The sequence below is a fragment of the Dermacentor albipictus genome, chromosome 1 (genome assembly GCF_038994185.2).
Source record: "Dermacentor albipictus isolate Rhodes 1998 colony chromosome 1, USDA_Dalb.pri_finalv2, whole genome shotgun sequence".
Lineage (NCBI taxonomy): Eukaryota > Metazoa > Arthropoda > Arachnida > Ixodida > Ixodidae > Dermacentor > Dermacentor albipictus.
The window spans coordinates 507,994,495-508,009,202 of NC_091821.1; the positions used below are offsets into that span (position 1 = coordinate 507,994,495).

Below are 14,708 nucleotides of genomic sequence, written 5' to 3' on the forward strand. Positions count from 1 at the left end.
TCTTGTGCGCGTGCGCGCGCGAAACAATATCGTGTCTTGTTTCCTTCTGTTTCTTTTTTCAGGTAAGAGAATAGCAGAATGCCACACTCACGATGCAATTAACGGTGAAACTTGCAATAGGCGTGCACACGACCGATAGCCGAGAGATCCCGACGCTGTCTTCGGCACGTCCATCGCCAAGAGTGAAAAAATGTTCCTCGCGTGTAGCGTAAACGTGAGCTGTCAGTCGTACACAAATTTTCACGCGGGCAAATCTTCGAGCGTGACACGGGCGGAAAATTCAAGAGTTCCTACTAAAACGGAATGCATCATGAAGGCAATTGAATTGAACAATTTTTTTTATTATGACCCTCCAGCATCGTTGCGCAAGCTATGTATCACTGGCGCTTTTATAAATTGCCAATTCACTGCGAAAGCACTACCACTGAGAAGACTCACATACAGTGGCGTAGCAACGAGGGGGGCCGGGGGGCCGTGGGCCCCGGGTGCAAGGGGCCAGTGGGGGGCGTCATACAAGTCGGAAGACACCCTTCTTTCCGCGGTCTACACCGGGAGGGGGGGGGGGTGACAGAAGACCTATGGGCCCCGGGTGCCAGACGACCTAGCTACGCCACTGTTCACATAGCTGTAGGTATTGAAGCTGTAGTGTCCATTTTATTATCCATGTTTTATTAAACCAATGATCGCATGGATGAGCTAATTGAAGTGTGTGCTAACAGAAACCAAGAGCATCGCCACATTTCAGCAGCGACCCGGTTTTACTTTTCCCTCCAGGTGGTACCGGACGTTCAGCCCCTACTGGCCGAGGATATGCTGGTAGCTACCCACAACTTGTCAGCCCCGGCTATCATAACTACTTACGCGACACCAGTCGTTTCCGCCTCAACCGAACTAGTGACGCCGGTCCAGCGAGTGTTGAGCGCCACTCAGATCGTTGATACGACACCGCAGTATCAGGCGGGTGTCGTCACGCCGTCCTCGGCTGTGATCTCGCAACAGAGCCTGGTCTCGCGGGCTACGGACCGAACTTACATTTCTCACGTGCCTTCTTACCAGACGTACGAGACTGGCGTGTACATAGCTCCTCCGACTATACCGCCGCCGTCAGTGTCCCCGTTGCCACAAGTTGCTTCAGTGAGGCAGACCCAGGTAGTTATACAGCAGGGGACGGACTGCGACATACCACGAGTAGAGCCTGTTTACGAGCAAGAAATGTTCCTGGAAGAACCAGCATTGATATCGTACCAAACGCCGGTCAGCTGCGCTCCACAGGAGTGGGCGTACGAAGGCGACGCCATGTTCGGCGCCGTGGTGGCGACGACGGTCGAGGAGTGCTCGTCGCAACTGCAGGACTACGCGCCCGTGTTTGTGGAGCAGCCGCAACCACAGTTTGTCTCCGGAGTGAGCACGTACCAGTCCGCGACACCAGTGCTCGTGTCCCCGCCGCAGTACATTGTCTACAACAACCCGTGCAATTACTACGGGACCATGGGCAGTACCGCCTACCAACCCACGGTTGCCGTCCCCATGATGGCGAACACGTCGCCGCTGCTGAACCCGTTGTCGACATACACGGCGTCGGCACCGGTGCTTCGCCACATGTCGCGAACTTACACCGAGGAAGAGTATCTCACGGACAGCTCCACCACCGACAGCTACAGCGACCTCGGGGCTCAAATGGCGCGCCGGGGTTTCGGTGCCATGGGAAGGCTCGCGGTGCCGGCCTCCTACCTGGCCTCTACCACCGGCACGCTCGTGCCGTCGACGTTCGATAGCAGCCGCCAGGTGCCCATTGTGCCGACCAGAAAGCCCGCCTACCTCGACCAGAGGGCGCTCATGCCGCGGGACCCACAGGTACGTAACGCCTTCTGGGCGTGACGATGTGGCCCACTGGCGCTCGCCTTCACGCCGTCGGGAGAAATTTGGAAGAATTAACTCATTGCGTCTGTTCTTAAATGTTCAATAATACCTACACTTATAAAAGCCTCTTGTAGTGTAAAACAGCGCAAGAAACAAGCACAAATCCATGACCTCTAGCAATGCCATAGCTGCAAAGCTAACACGGCGGCCACAGATCGACCGCTGCACACAACATGCAGCGCTCGTGTTGTGCGTGCCTTGTTTCTCGTCCCGTCTTGCGCTAAAAGAGTACAGTGCCGTACATTTAAGGAGCGCATAACTAAAGCAGGAACGCTGGAGTTTGCAGTGCTCTGTACTTTTTCTGCCTGTCATTAGCAGTACTTATGTGACCTTCAACAATAAATAAAATCTTGATAGCTTACAGCAATAAGCGAATAATCATTTACAATTCACCAGAACTTTCCAGGCACAGCAAGCATTACGCGGTTCCAAAAACCGCAGCTTCGCCCAAACGGCGAAGCACCGATTGTGATAGCAAATTAGCTGTACGAACTAAGGATAGTAGTTTGAGGGGCCATATAAACTTGTAAACATTCGCTTATTAAATTAACAAGAATGTGTAAGCGGGACTGAATGAGGACGTAGGAATACAGGGACAACGCTGTCTTTCTGAAGCGAAGCTCTCCTTGCCTTTTTCATGGACTTTCTCACTGCTGCTGCTGCTGCTGTGGGCTGCTGTCGTGCACACCACGTCAGGGGTGGTAAGAGAGAAAAGGCGATGAGAGAAAGTCGTTTTCACCCCACCACGTCGAATGCGCTCAATGCCCTCTGGAACTCTCTGGCCGTCGCCACATTAGCCGCTTGACAGCTGTAATTATCCGTGAGTCCCCTCAGAAGCATTGCTGAAGGTGCAGTGCTTCCCTTTCTACTAACGTGCGAGGCCAGAGGGGACGCAGATAGAATTGTAGAGAGAAGGAGAAAAGGCAGTTCCAATGTAACAGAGGGGGAGGTGACGTGAGAAGGCAAGGAAACCCAATACTATAGTATTGGGTTAGTACAGCGGTTGCGGGGAAATGATAAGCTTAAGTTCAAGGTACGCTACTGTACGTTGCCGCTATTTCTGAAAAATAAACGCCGTGCAAATATGTCAAGCGGGCAACTTACATAGGGCGTGCAGAAGCAGAGCCGCAATAATTAAAGCGCGCCGCTGGGTCCAGGAGACACTACGGAAGCGGTCGATCGTCAACTCAGCACTTCTGTGGTCGCCGTGTTAGCTTTGCAGCTATGGCATTGCTAGAGGTCGTGGAGTTGATCCCAATCGCGGCTGCCACATTTCGACGGGGGAAATATAGAAAACGCACGTCCACTTAGGTTTTGGGACACGTTAAATGACATCACGTAGTCAAAGTTAATCCGGAGTCCGCCACTACGGCTTGCCTCATAACACAAATGTGCTTTTGGAACGTGCAGTCCCATAATCCAATTCAAATTTAATACTTCTGCCACAATGCGATGTGCCATGTGAGGAAATGACAACGCTCAACCCTCTCAGAAGTTATAAAATATGGCGCACAAGAACGCCTCAAGCAAACGCCTCTCCCTGTGTGTTCTGCGCACATGTGATACGCAAACAGCAGTGGCGCACGCAAGGTAACCCTTAACATCAACTCACCACTGCTGTGTTCGCCTAAACGTTAAAGAAATTAACCTTTAGCCGTCAACAACCCCGCTAATTACTGTCACTCAAAGCACCCAGTACGGTAAGACATCGATTTCCACAGTGGGTGGGATCTGCATAATTTTTGTATCTGCTTCTTTCTAGGTTCTCGTTATGTTGCGCTTACACATTCTATCATGGATTCAAATCAACTAGCCCTGCAACGTGCTTTAACTAAATTAACAAGCGGTGTCAAGCACGCACAGGTTAATGCTCGCTGTCAGAATGCTGGAGTAAGGAATCGCGGCAGGAGCAAGCGAATTGACCTTCGTGCATCGCTCGCTTCGACGCGAAAGAAACGTCGAAAGCACAGCGCATACAAAGCTACCCGCACTGCGCGTACTTTGCAAACATTGCAGATCGCTTTCAAGATGAGGTCCGTGCGGGCGCGCACTTTAGCCACGTCGCAAATCGCTTTCAAGACACACAAGCGCCGGCAACGCGTCCCTACGGCGTCCGCCAAAGGCGTCTACTACGTCGTCCGCTTTTCGCGTGGTCAACGCCGTAGTAGACGCCGCGGTTGTCTTCACTCGGTACGGAGTGGTGGGCGAGGAGGCATCCTAGTAGCTGCCGGAGAAGAACCTCCCTCGCCTCACCCCCCTGCCAAGCGCGCATCCGGGCCGCGTTCCTCGCTCGCGCACTCGAGATTAAACCGCGTTCGCCGGCTCACGCCCACAAGTTTTGAGTCGCACGTGCAGCATACGGCGCGCGACGACAATTTTATCGCCCTTGTACTTTATACGGAACCTCCCGGCGACGGCAGAATTGCGCCTGGAGTGTCCGCATAATTGCTATCGCAATAAAAATTGAGCTTCATGTCCGCAGCACCCCTCACTTATCTACAAAGACACTAATGTCGCACTATTGAAAAGAGTTCCAACTAGTGCAGGCTCTGTCCCTTCATCGGGCACAATATTCCATGTGCGTGAGTTCAACTTGTGTTTAGCCATAGGTAATCACAGATAAAGAAACGCGCGCCTTGAAGAAAGGGAGAAATATTTGGGGATTCAGAATTAGTTTATTCAGGCAGGAATCAGGAGTTGTATATACAGAAAGTCCCGCAATTATAAAGTGAACTGGCACCTCTCGTGCATGATGACAATCATATAAACATGACACTATTGACAACACATGACCTTTCCAACTGCAAAATGTTATTAAATGTTATAGAAATTATTACAATACAGCGTATGGCTCTAAAGAAATTATAACAAATGAAAAAAAAAACTTGAAAGGGACCATTTTCAGTACCCAAAAGAAGGTAAGGCAAGAACGCAGGACCGAAGAAGAAAAAGGAAAACGCGAGGAGAAAATTCGATCACGCAAAAACATAGATGGCAATGGTAAGGAAAGTTAAAGTTAGTTTCAAGCAGCTAAAAAAGAGCAGTTTTGTTTGAAATCTGTGAGCCTCCTGCTATCTTAGGGAGCATAATAGTGTGTTCTAGAGTGTTGCAGAAAAACGGACCGGCAGTTTGCCTAAGTTGTAAGGTTCGGTGAAATTATGTTCACGGGCTTGGTAAATCTTGTATTATTAGTGTTAATAATAGATACCTTTGGGATTACGTTTAGTGGTGCGTAATCATTTAGTGTCGTGAAAATACAAATGGCAAACTTATAGCTAATACGAGCGGCTACATCCAGACTATTACTTGCAAGTAAAGTTGCCATCACTTGCGGGTAATTCGCGCTAGTGTCATGTGAGGAAAATGTTAATGTAGGAAATCCTGGATTTTTTATTGCTAGGATTGACATCAGGCGACTGTTGTTAGTGTTAACTCATGATAGCTGCTTAAAGGATATTGATGGGCTAGTTGGTGAGCCATGATATTGAAGCAGCGACTTTACACCTGACACCTACACGTAAACATAGAAAGGGCATACACAGACGCTGGACTGCTCAAATTAACTCATGATAAAATTTTGAACATTATTATAGGAGGGAACAAAAGGACAACGAAGCCGCATAAGATCTGAAGGCGAGAAACTTGAAGGGTTCATTGGACCGCGTATTTCCGAATGCACTTTTTTAAGTGTAGCTACGTGGATGAACTGCAATAATCGACATCGGGGTAACACAAGCACAGCACAAAAGACGAGGACAAGATAAAAAAAACACGTGGTTTACTTACACGCCCGAACCTCTCCCCTCTTCAATTGGCGGGATTCGGGAATTTTTGATGGAGATGGGTTGAATGTGTACAGGCAATCACTTATGCGAAGTTATTATAACAAATTTCATGTTATGATTCATTGTCAGCCTATCTTTATGTCCACTGCAGCACGAAGGCCTCTCTATGTGATCTCCAATCACCCCTGTCTTGCGCTAGCTAATTCCAAGTTGCGCCGGCAAATTTCTTAATTTCATAACCGACCTAGTTTTTTGCCGTCGTCGACTGCGCTTCCCTTGGATCCATTCTGTAACTGTAATGGTCCACCGGTTATCTAGCCTACGAATTTCCCTCTGATGATCCAGGTCGCGTGTGACAAATCGATCCAGATAAACAGACTGGAGAAGCTGACGGCGATCCTCAATTGTTGTTCCTTTGCCAGGCTATTGAGCATGATCTTTGTCTTCTGGATAATAATATATAACACCACTCTTACAATTTTACGGTAAACTTATGTCATCAATCATTTTTTAATTTGGTCCCCAGTGTTACCAAAAAAGACAATGCCATATGCAAACCGAATGTTGCTGAGATGATCATCGACATTATCATCAACATCATCATCATCAATTTTACGTCCAGTTACCCCTGTCCTGCGAATTTCTCAATTTCATCACCCCACGTTGTTTTCTGCCGTCCTCGACTGCGCTTCCCTTTTCTAGGCACCCATCCTGTAACCCTAATGGTCCACCAGTTATCTAACCTACTCATTAAAGCACCTGCCCAGCTCCATTTCTTTCTCCTGATGTCAGTTAGAATATCGGTTATCCCTGTTTGCTCTCTGATCTACACCGCTCTCTTCCTGTCTCCTAACGTTATACCTAACATTCTTCGTTCCATCGCTCTTTGCGCTCTCTTTAACTTGTTTTCGACCTTCTTCGTCAGACTCCCAAATTTCTGGCCCATATGTCAGCACCGGCAGAATGCATTGATTGTAGACCTTTCTTTTTATTGATAATCGTAAGCTTCCAGTCAGGATCTGACGATGTCTGACGAATACATTCCAACCGCTTTTTATTCTTTTGTCAATTTCCTTCTAATGATTTAGGTTCCCTGTGAGCAATTGACCTTGGTAAACGTACTCTAGAGGCTGACTGGCGATCCTGTACTCTTGTTCCCTTGCCCGGCTATTAACGCGATAGCGTTAAGGAGCTCGTGTCGCAGAAAAGCCGGTGTCGTCGGCGTCGGTGTCGGCGTCGGCGTTTTGCGGAGTTGACCGTGAGCGATAAATCACGGCAGGCACTCCATAAATAAAAAGCAACTTCCAAGATGGGCTGGGTGGGAATCGAACCAGGGTCCCCGGAGTGTGAGACGGAGACGCTACCACTCAGCCACGATTTCGATGCTTCCAAAAGGTACAAACGCGCCTCTAGTGAATGCGGTGTTGCCTTCGAAACGAGCCGTGGAAAGTTATACTGTGGTGTATATCGGTAATTATGAACATGTAACTTACAGAAGTCGCAATTACACGAGTAGCGAAGTGCGTTTCGCTGCATTTCTTCTGCGCTTTCCGCACACGGAGAGCCATCTTGCGGCAAACACAGAAAACCCCCTCCTCTCCATGTACGGCGCTGCCCCGACAGATGGCGCGCCACGCGCGCATTGGAGCTGTCCCCTGACAACGCTTCGCCTTGCTCCCTCTGTAGAATCAAGCGTCCTTCCTTTCTTTAGATCACTATCTCTCTATCTCTCTGCCCGTGCCGATCACGGCGTTTGGCTGGCGTGCATCATTTCCCCCTCCGGGATACCGAGTTCTTTGGTTCGCTCCGCTTGCTCAGGCGCACGTTTCGTTGCTGCGCCGAACGCCGCGTTGCTCGACCATATGGCTCGACGCTCACCGCGTCTGATGCGGGGCGCCTCGTAAGTGATGGCTGCCCTGTAGCCCATTGTCTTACACCCATTGGCGGGTCAACGGGAACGCTATCGCGTTCCACTCTTGAAGGCGAAGCTTAAGCGTCCTCCAATTGTTGATTATTAACGCGATAGCGTTAAGGAGCTCGTGTCGCAGAAAAGCCGGTGTCGTCGGCGTCGGTGTCGGCGTCGGCGTCGGCGTTTGCGGCGTTGACCGTGAGCGATAAATCATGGCAGGCGCTTCATAAATAAAAAGCAACTTCCAAGATTGGCCCGTTGGGAATCGAACCAGGGTCTCCGGAGTGTGAGACGGAGACGCTACCACTCAGCCACGAGTTTTTTTTTTTTTTTCTTTATTGCCGACTTCAACACGTCAGTTTACAAATCAGTCCGCGCGAAGAACACAACACGTATGTTAAAAAAAACGTCACCCTCACTTGGGGTTACGTGATGAGATTAAAATTCACGCATGTGTAGCAAAGCTTCCATTCTTGGAAGCCACTCAGGCACTGGGTCTTGTATCTTGTAGCCTTCAATAGCTCTGCTAACAGATTCACAAAAATACTGTCTTATGGGCCTGGCATCAATGTCTGCGTGGCTGGCCGCCATCCTGGATCGCCAAATACTGTGCAGGCCCAATATCATAATCATGTCAAAAGGAATCCCGTCTTCACTCTCAACGGGCAGAAATCTAATTCCGAAAGCATCAACCGGTAAGTCTTTTTTAATCGTGCGTTGGAGAATGTCCCAAAAGAAAAGGGCTCCCCAACAATCTAAGAAAACATGTTCGATAGTTTCCGGCTTCCGGCATATGAAACAATGATTTCCCCAAGGCACAAAGAAACCCTTCGCTTCCAAATACGTCTTGACTTCAAGAGTGTTCGTATGGAGCTTAAAGAAGAAACTTTTAACTCCGCCTGGTACAGTCATTCTTTTCACACGTTTTAGAACTGACTGCCATGGACCTGCACAGTACATCGACCTGTACAACGGTACCGGAAGAAAGACCTCACACAGGTCCTTATAAAGTTTCTTTCGCGACACCACTGACAAATATTCAAACGAAAATCGCACTTGCAAGACGCGACATGCCATGTACACCTCTTTAAGGAAGCCAAAAATGCTCCCTTGCATACTCTCCGAACTAACAACCAAATTTGGCAAAACCCTGCCCAACCTAACCTGACACACAGTTCGCAAAAAGGGGTCATTCGTGTCACGAAAAAACATAAATCGGTTAACCAACTGGCGCAGATATAGATGGGCCAAACCTAGTCCTCCAGAGCGGACGCGGTGAAACAGATTGGTGCGTCGTGTCCGCTCCCAAGTGCTTCCCCACACAAAAACCGCAAATACACGGTGCAGCTTCTGCACATTGACGCGTGAACAATGAATTGCTTGCAAGACATACCACAGCTTGGTTACAAAAAAAAGGTTACAAATTGTGGCACGCGCGAAAATAGACCAGCTGAAGCCTTTGAGCCTGTCGGCCTTCTCACGCATTTCAGCAACTTGGCCTTTCCAATATGGCTCACTGTCGCGATAATTCTCCAGCGGCACTCCTAAATATTTTACTGGGGTTGCTGTCCAAGTCATATTTGCGAAATTCGTTGGGGTTAAGGGCCAGTCGCCGTGCCAGAACCCCAAACACTTGGCCCAGTTCACAGCACTCCCGCTCACAGAACAAAAGTCTTTCACAATTTGAACCACAACACGAACGCTTTCGTAGTCAGCACAGAATACGGCAATGTCATCAGCATACGCGAGAATGCGGACCTCCGCCGCATGCAAACGAAAACCATGAACGCTGTTGCTTTCAATAACACTCAAACAAAAAGGTTCAATATACAAACAAAAAAGCAGTGGTGACAGGGGGCAACCCTGACGCACAGAGCGTTGCACTTGGATGCGCGCTCCCACCCCCTTATTTACTAACAACCGCGTTGTGCATCCTCTGTACGCCATGGCTACGCCTTGGCGGATGACTGATCCAACATTAACGTGCTCTAAAACAGAGAACAAGAGGTCATGCGGCACCCTGTCGAAGGCTTTCTCTAAATCGAGCTGGAGCATTGCGATGCTTTGATGCAAAGCATCGCAACACTCGAGCACGGACCGGGCTGTGTGTATGTTGGTATATATGGTGCGACCTTTGATACCACAGGTCTGATGTGGTCCCACTAATTCTTGCATCACGGCTTGGAGTCTTTTAGCCAGAATTTTCATGAAGATCTTGTAGTCTACATTAGTCAGGGATATGGGTCGGTAAGCGGTAACCTGTCGCAGTTTAGCTTCATCTTCGCTTTTTGGTATTAAAATTGTATGGGATGTTAAAAATGAAGGGGGAAGCATGTCCTTGTCATAAGCCTCATTAAACAGTGTAGCCAAAACCGGTGCTAAATCATCTTTGAATGCCATATAAAGCGGTGCTACTAGCCCGTCTGGTCCTGGAGACTTTCCCGGGTTGAGGTCTTCTATGGCTTTCCGCACTTCTTCTGTTGAAATGGGCAGTTCTAGCCGCTCTTTCGTATCATCACTAAGCCGCGGCATTAAAGAGAGGAAACGGGTCTTGAAGTCTTCGGTTCTTACTTTGGTGTAACCAAAGAGCCCGCTGTAGTATTCATAAAAGGCCCTTTCTATATTTCTTTTGTCTACGTAGATTACACCGTTCCACTCTATTTTTGGTATGTCATTCTTGCGGGCGTGCCTTTTTTCCAAGCCGAGAGCACGTTTTGTGGGCATTTCGCCCGCTATCAGCCGCTGTGCCCTCGCCCTCACGATCGCTCCTCGATATCGCTCCGTATCTATTGCCTCTAGTTTCTGCTTGACGGTGCGCATTTCTTCGGTGCAAGTGCCTGGCTGCTTTCCTTCTTGCATTATCAAAAACTTTAGGTCATCTCTCAGCGTGTTTTCCTGCAGCCTTTGCTTTTGCTTTATAGCGCACGATCGTTCAATTGCCATCATTTTCATTGCCTGCTTAAATCTTTCCCATTTCGCTCCCAGAAGTTCGTTGTCCTCCATTGGCAGTTCATGTATCGCCGACGTAACGCGATCCACGAAGATATCGTCGTTTAGAAGCTTCTCATTAAGTTTCCAGTTTTCCCACACAAATTTGCTTTTCGTTCCTTGTCTTTTACCTACATGGAATACAACAAGACAATGGTCACTGAACGGCACTGGTTGTACGCTGTATTCGCTGCAGTACGGTATCAGTTCAACAGATACGTACGCCCGATCCAGACGCGCGTGACTCGTTCCTTGGTAATGGGTAAACCGAACGCCAGAACCACATCCGAGACAATCGCCAACATCCTCTAGATGACAGCGGTCAATTATGTCACCCAAACAGGCTGTACTCGCATCTCGATAGGGCGTCGCACTGGTTTTGTCGCGTGCCATGCTTACGCAGTTGAAATCGCCAATTAAGACGAGCAGACGGTCTGTGTCACAATGGTTGCCGACTGTCTCAAAAAGGTTTCGCCTCTCTGCCATGTTAGTGTGTGCGTAAATACAGATAATACGCAATTCCACACCAGCAAGTGTGATGTCACAGACAATCCATCGACCGAAAACGCAAGTCTCGACTCTTTCCACAATCGCTCCCAGAGACTGGCGAATCAACAGCATGCAACCTGCCGAGGCGCCCACGGCATGAGACACGCAAACATCATACCGACTACTGAACGAGAGCGCCATTCTGTCGGTCTGGTCTTGACTCTCGATTTTGGTTTCTTGTATCGCTACGATATCCAATTCCTGCTCAGTCACGAGTCTCAGCAGCTGATTTTGCCTCCTCCTGGATGAAAGACCCCTGACATTAAGCGTGGCTACTACGAGGTGTCTTTCAAATGCCGCCATCGTTAAGCAAGACCAGGCCGCCAGTACGGCGCTTACCTTCATGCGCACAACGCCGCGCCGTGCAGTGCCGTCCCTCCATTATTAGGTCTTCGGGTTGTCGTCGCGAGGAAGCGACGACGATCGTTGCCCGCCGGTGACACGCTGCTTTTTCCCTTCACCTACGCCCCACCGGCGGTCTAGGAGACGCAGTCGTTGCTCCTGGCTCATTGCACTGACATCGTCGTGGCGTCGTTTCGCAGCCGCAGGGTCAGACTCCATGGGTTCCTCGTTGCTTTTTTCAGAAGGGCGTGGTATATCTTGCGATGAATTGGTATCCATGCTCGTGGTTGCCGACTTGGGGGTGCTGGACGCTGACTCACGAGTCCCTGGCATGGCGCCTTCCTTTTCATCGCTCAGCGCTGCGGCCGATTGGCTCTCGACCACTGGGTTGGAGGCAGCTTGCTCAGCTTCATCCTCGTCCATGTGCAGCTCACTATTATCGCCGAATGTTCCTCGAGTCGCGGCGCGGGCGTATGACTTCGTGCATTCAGCCTCTTCATGCCCGAAGGCGTGGCACTCGCTGCACTTGGGCACCTTGCAGTCCCGCCTAATGTGGCCTGTGTTGCGGCAGCGGAGACATATCGGCGCACGCCCGGGCACGACGACTAATACTGTCCCGTTCCCGATACGCAGCTGATGGGGTATGCGCTCGAGGCTTGCACCTTCTCGAAGAACCAGCCGCACAACACGAGTGGTCGAGTCGGCGTTTACAAACCCGCCGGTCTTCCATCTATCGCTCGAAACTTCTTTCACTTCGCCGTACTCGGCGAACGCCCGCCTCAGAGTTTCGTTGCTGACGTTGAAGGCACACCAATGCACCTTCAGCCGCACTTCCTGCCTTTCAGGGTCAAAGACAACGCAAGTCTTCCCTTTAACAACAATATGCCCGATGTCGAGCAACTTTTTCTTGGCTTCTTCACTACGGAAGTTGACTAACCAGACGTGCGACATCTGGTACGCTCCGATACCGCCCACCTGTTCAATGACGCCGGCTTCTGTCATCGGCTGGCGGAAATCTTCTATCCTGTAAGGCCTTCCAGCGGTGTCGCAGTGAAGAACAACCATTGTTTTCAGTCCTTCTCCGGTTGGCAGCGGCGGCAGTACAATCCTGTAATCTTTCAGGCCGTCCAAAAACGATGTTCCGCGGCCAGAATCGGCCGTTATCACAGCTCGCGAAGAGCCAGCCATCCTGCGTCCTTTCACGACCGTGGCCGGAAGCAGAAACTCAGCCACGAGTTCGATGCTTCCAAGCGGTGCAAACGCGCCTCTAGTGAATGCGGTGTTGCCTTCGAAACGAGCCGTTGAAAGTTATACTGCGGTGTATATCGGTAATTATGAACATGTAACGTACAGAAGTCACAATTACACGAGTTGCGAAGTGCGTTTCCGCTGCATTTCTTCTGCGCTTTCCGCACACGCAGAGCCATCTTGCGGCAAACACAGAAGACCCCCTCCTCTCAATGTACGGCGCTGCCCCGACAGGAGGCGCGCCGCGCGCGCATTGGGACCGCTGCCAGGCGCGTCGCGGGACTCCCTCTCCCCTGACGACGCTTCGCCGTGCTTCCGGTTTAGATTACTATCTATCTCTCTGCCCGTGCCGATCACGACGTTTGGCTGGCGTAGATCGTTTCCCCTCCGAGACATCGAGTTCTTTGGTTCGTTCCGTTCGCTCAGGCGCACGTTTCGTTGCCGCGCCGAACGCTGCGTTGCTCGACGCTCACCGCGTGATAGGTGGGCGCTAAGTCCGATGCGGGGCGCATCGTAAGTGATCGCTGTGCCGTAGCGCATTGTCTTATACCCCTTGGCGGGTCGACGGGAACGCTGTCGCGTCCCACTCTTGAAGGCGAAGCTTAAGCGTCCTCCAATTTTTATCTTTGTCTTCTGCATAATAATCTTCAACCACAACTTTAGATCTCTCTCTGTTAAGGTTCTCCATTATTAGTTTAATAGCTTGAATGCTTTTCCAAGCACGCAGTGAATAGCATGGGCGAGATTGTGTCTCCCTGTCTGACCCATTTCTTTATAGGTATCTTACTGCTTTTCTTGTGTAGAAATAAGGTAGCTGTTGGAATCTCTGTAGATATTTTCCAAGGTATTTACGTAAGCGGTTTGTGCTCTTTGATTACGTAATGCCTCTGCGACTGCTGGCATACCTACTGAATCAAATTCCTTTTCGTAATCTAGGAAAGCCATGTAGGGAGGCTCATTGTACTGTGCGGATTTCTCGTTACCTGATTGAGGACGTGCGTGTGATCCACTGTCGGTGCCTGTTCTCTTGGGGCAGTGTTGCCCTTATTCTATTGGAGATTATTTTGGTGAATATCTTATATAACAGTGGAAATAGGCTAAAGGGCCTACACTTTTTCAATTACTTAACGTCTTTTTTTTGTGTATTAGTTTAATGCTGACATTCTTCCAGTTCTCTGGGACCCGTGAAGTCGTGAGACATTTCGTATAAAAGGCCGCAAACTTTTGAAAAATAATGTCTCCTCAATGTTTGATTGAATCGACTGTTATTCTATCTTCTCCTGCCGCCTTTCCTAGTTTCATGTTTTCTAAGGCCTTTCTAACTTCCTCGGAAATTATAGAAGGAGCCTCTGTAACCTGTTCAATACTACTTCGAATGGAGGTAGGGTGGCTGCTTTGAGTACTGTACTGGTCAGTATAGAAGGCTTTCGTTGCTTTTGCTATACCTTCGATATTGCTGATGGTATTACCCTGCTTATATCTTTTAGAACATACATCTTGGTTTGTCCGATGCCAAGTTTCTTTCTCACTGATTTCAGGCTGCGTCCATTTTTTAGCCTTTACTCAGTCTCTGTCGCGTTATAATTTCGAATATCCCTTATTTTGTCCTTGTGAATTAGTTTTGACAGTTTCACGAATTCGATCTGATCTTTTGAGTTGGACACTTTCATTTTTTGTCGTTTCTTTATTAGGGCCTTTTATTCGGAAGAGCTTACCTACTGGTTGTATTGGTGCCTTACCTCCTACTGCAATTGCGGCTTCTGAAGTCAGCCTAGTTACGTTTTCATTCATTTGCCGTTTACCTTTATTCCGATGCCTCCCCCCCCCCCCCCCCCGTTTTATAGCTTGAATACTTCCTCTACACATGTAGCAAACAGCTTGGAGAGTATGTGTCTTCTTGCTTCAGCCCTTTCTTGATAGATAACTTTATGCTTTTATTGTCGAGAATCAAGGTAGCTGTGGAATCT

The 14,708-nt window shown here is 49.3% G+C and overlaps 2 protein-coding genes across 2 annotated transcripts in view; one reads left to right on the plus strand and one right to left on the minus strand.

Moving 5' to 3' along the window:
* Positions 1–14,708, plus strand: part of LOC135907576 (uncharacterized) — a 123,770-nt gene that overhangs the window by 17,964 nt on the left and 91,098 nt on the right. Inside the window, exon 3 of the mRNA XM_065439261.1 lies at positions 775–1,854. Within this exon, the coding sequence (XP_065295333.1) occupies positions 775–1,854 (1,080 nt within the window). The remainder of the gene's footprint in view (positions 1–774; positions 1,855–14,708) is intronic.
* LOC135907575 (uncharacterized) lies at positions 7,961–12,701 on the minus strand. Its single transcript, XM_065439260.2, has one exon. It carries the CDS (start codon positions 12,679–12,681, stop codon positions 11,536–11,538), a length of 1,146 nt encoding a protein of 381 aa, XP_065295332.1. The 5' UTR covers positions 12,682–12,701; the 3' UTR covers positions 7,961–11,535.

Bases quoted from the DNA above. Each gene is read 5' to 3' on its own strand.
- LOC135907575 (XM_065439260.2), bottom strand. From the start codon at position 12,681: ATGGCTGGCTCTTCGCGAGCTGTGATAACGGCCGATTCTGGCCGCGGA.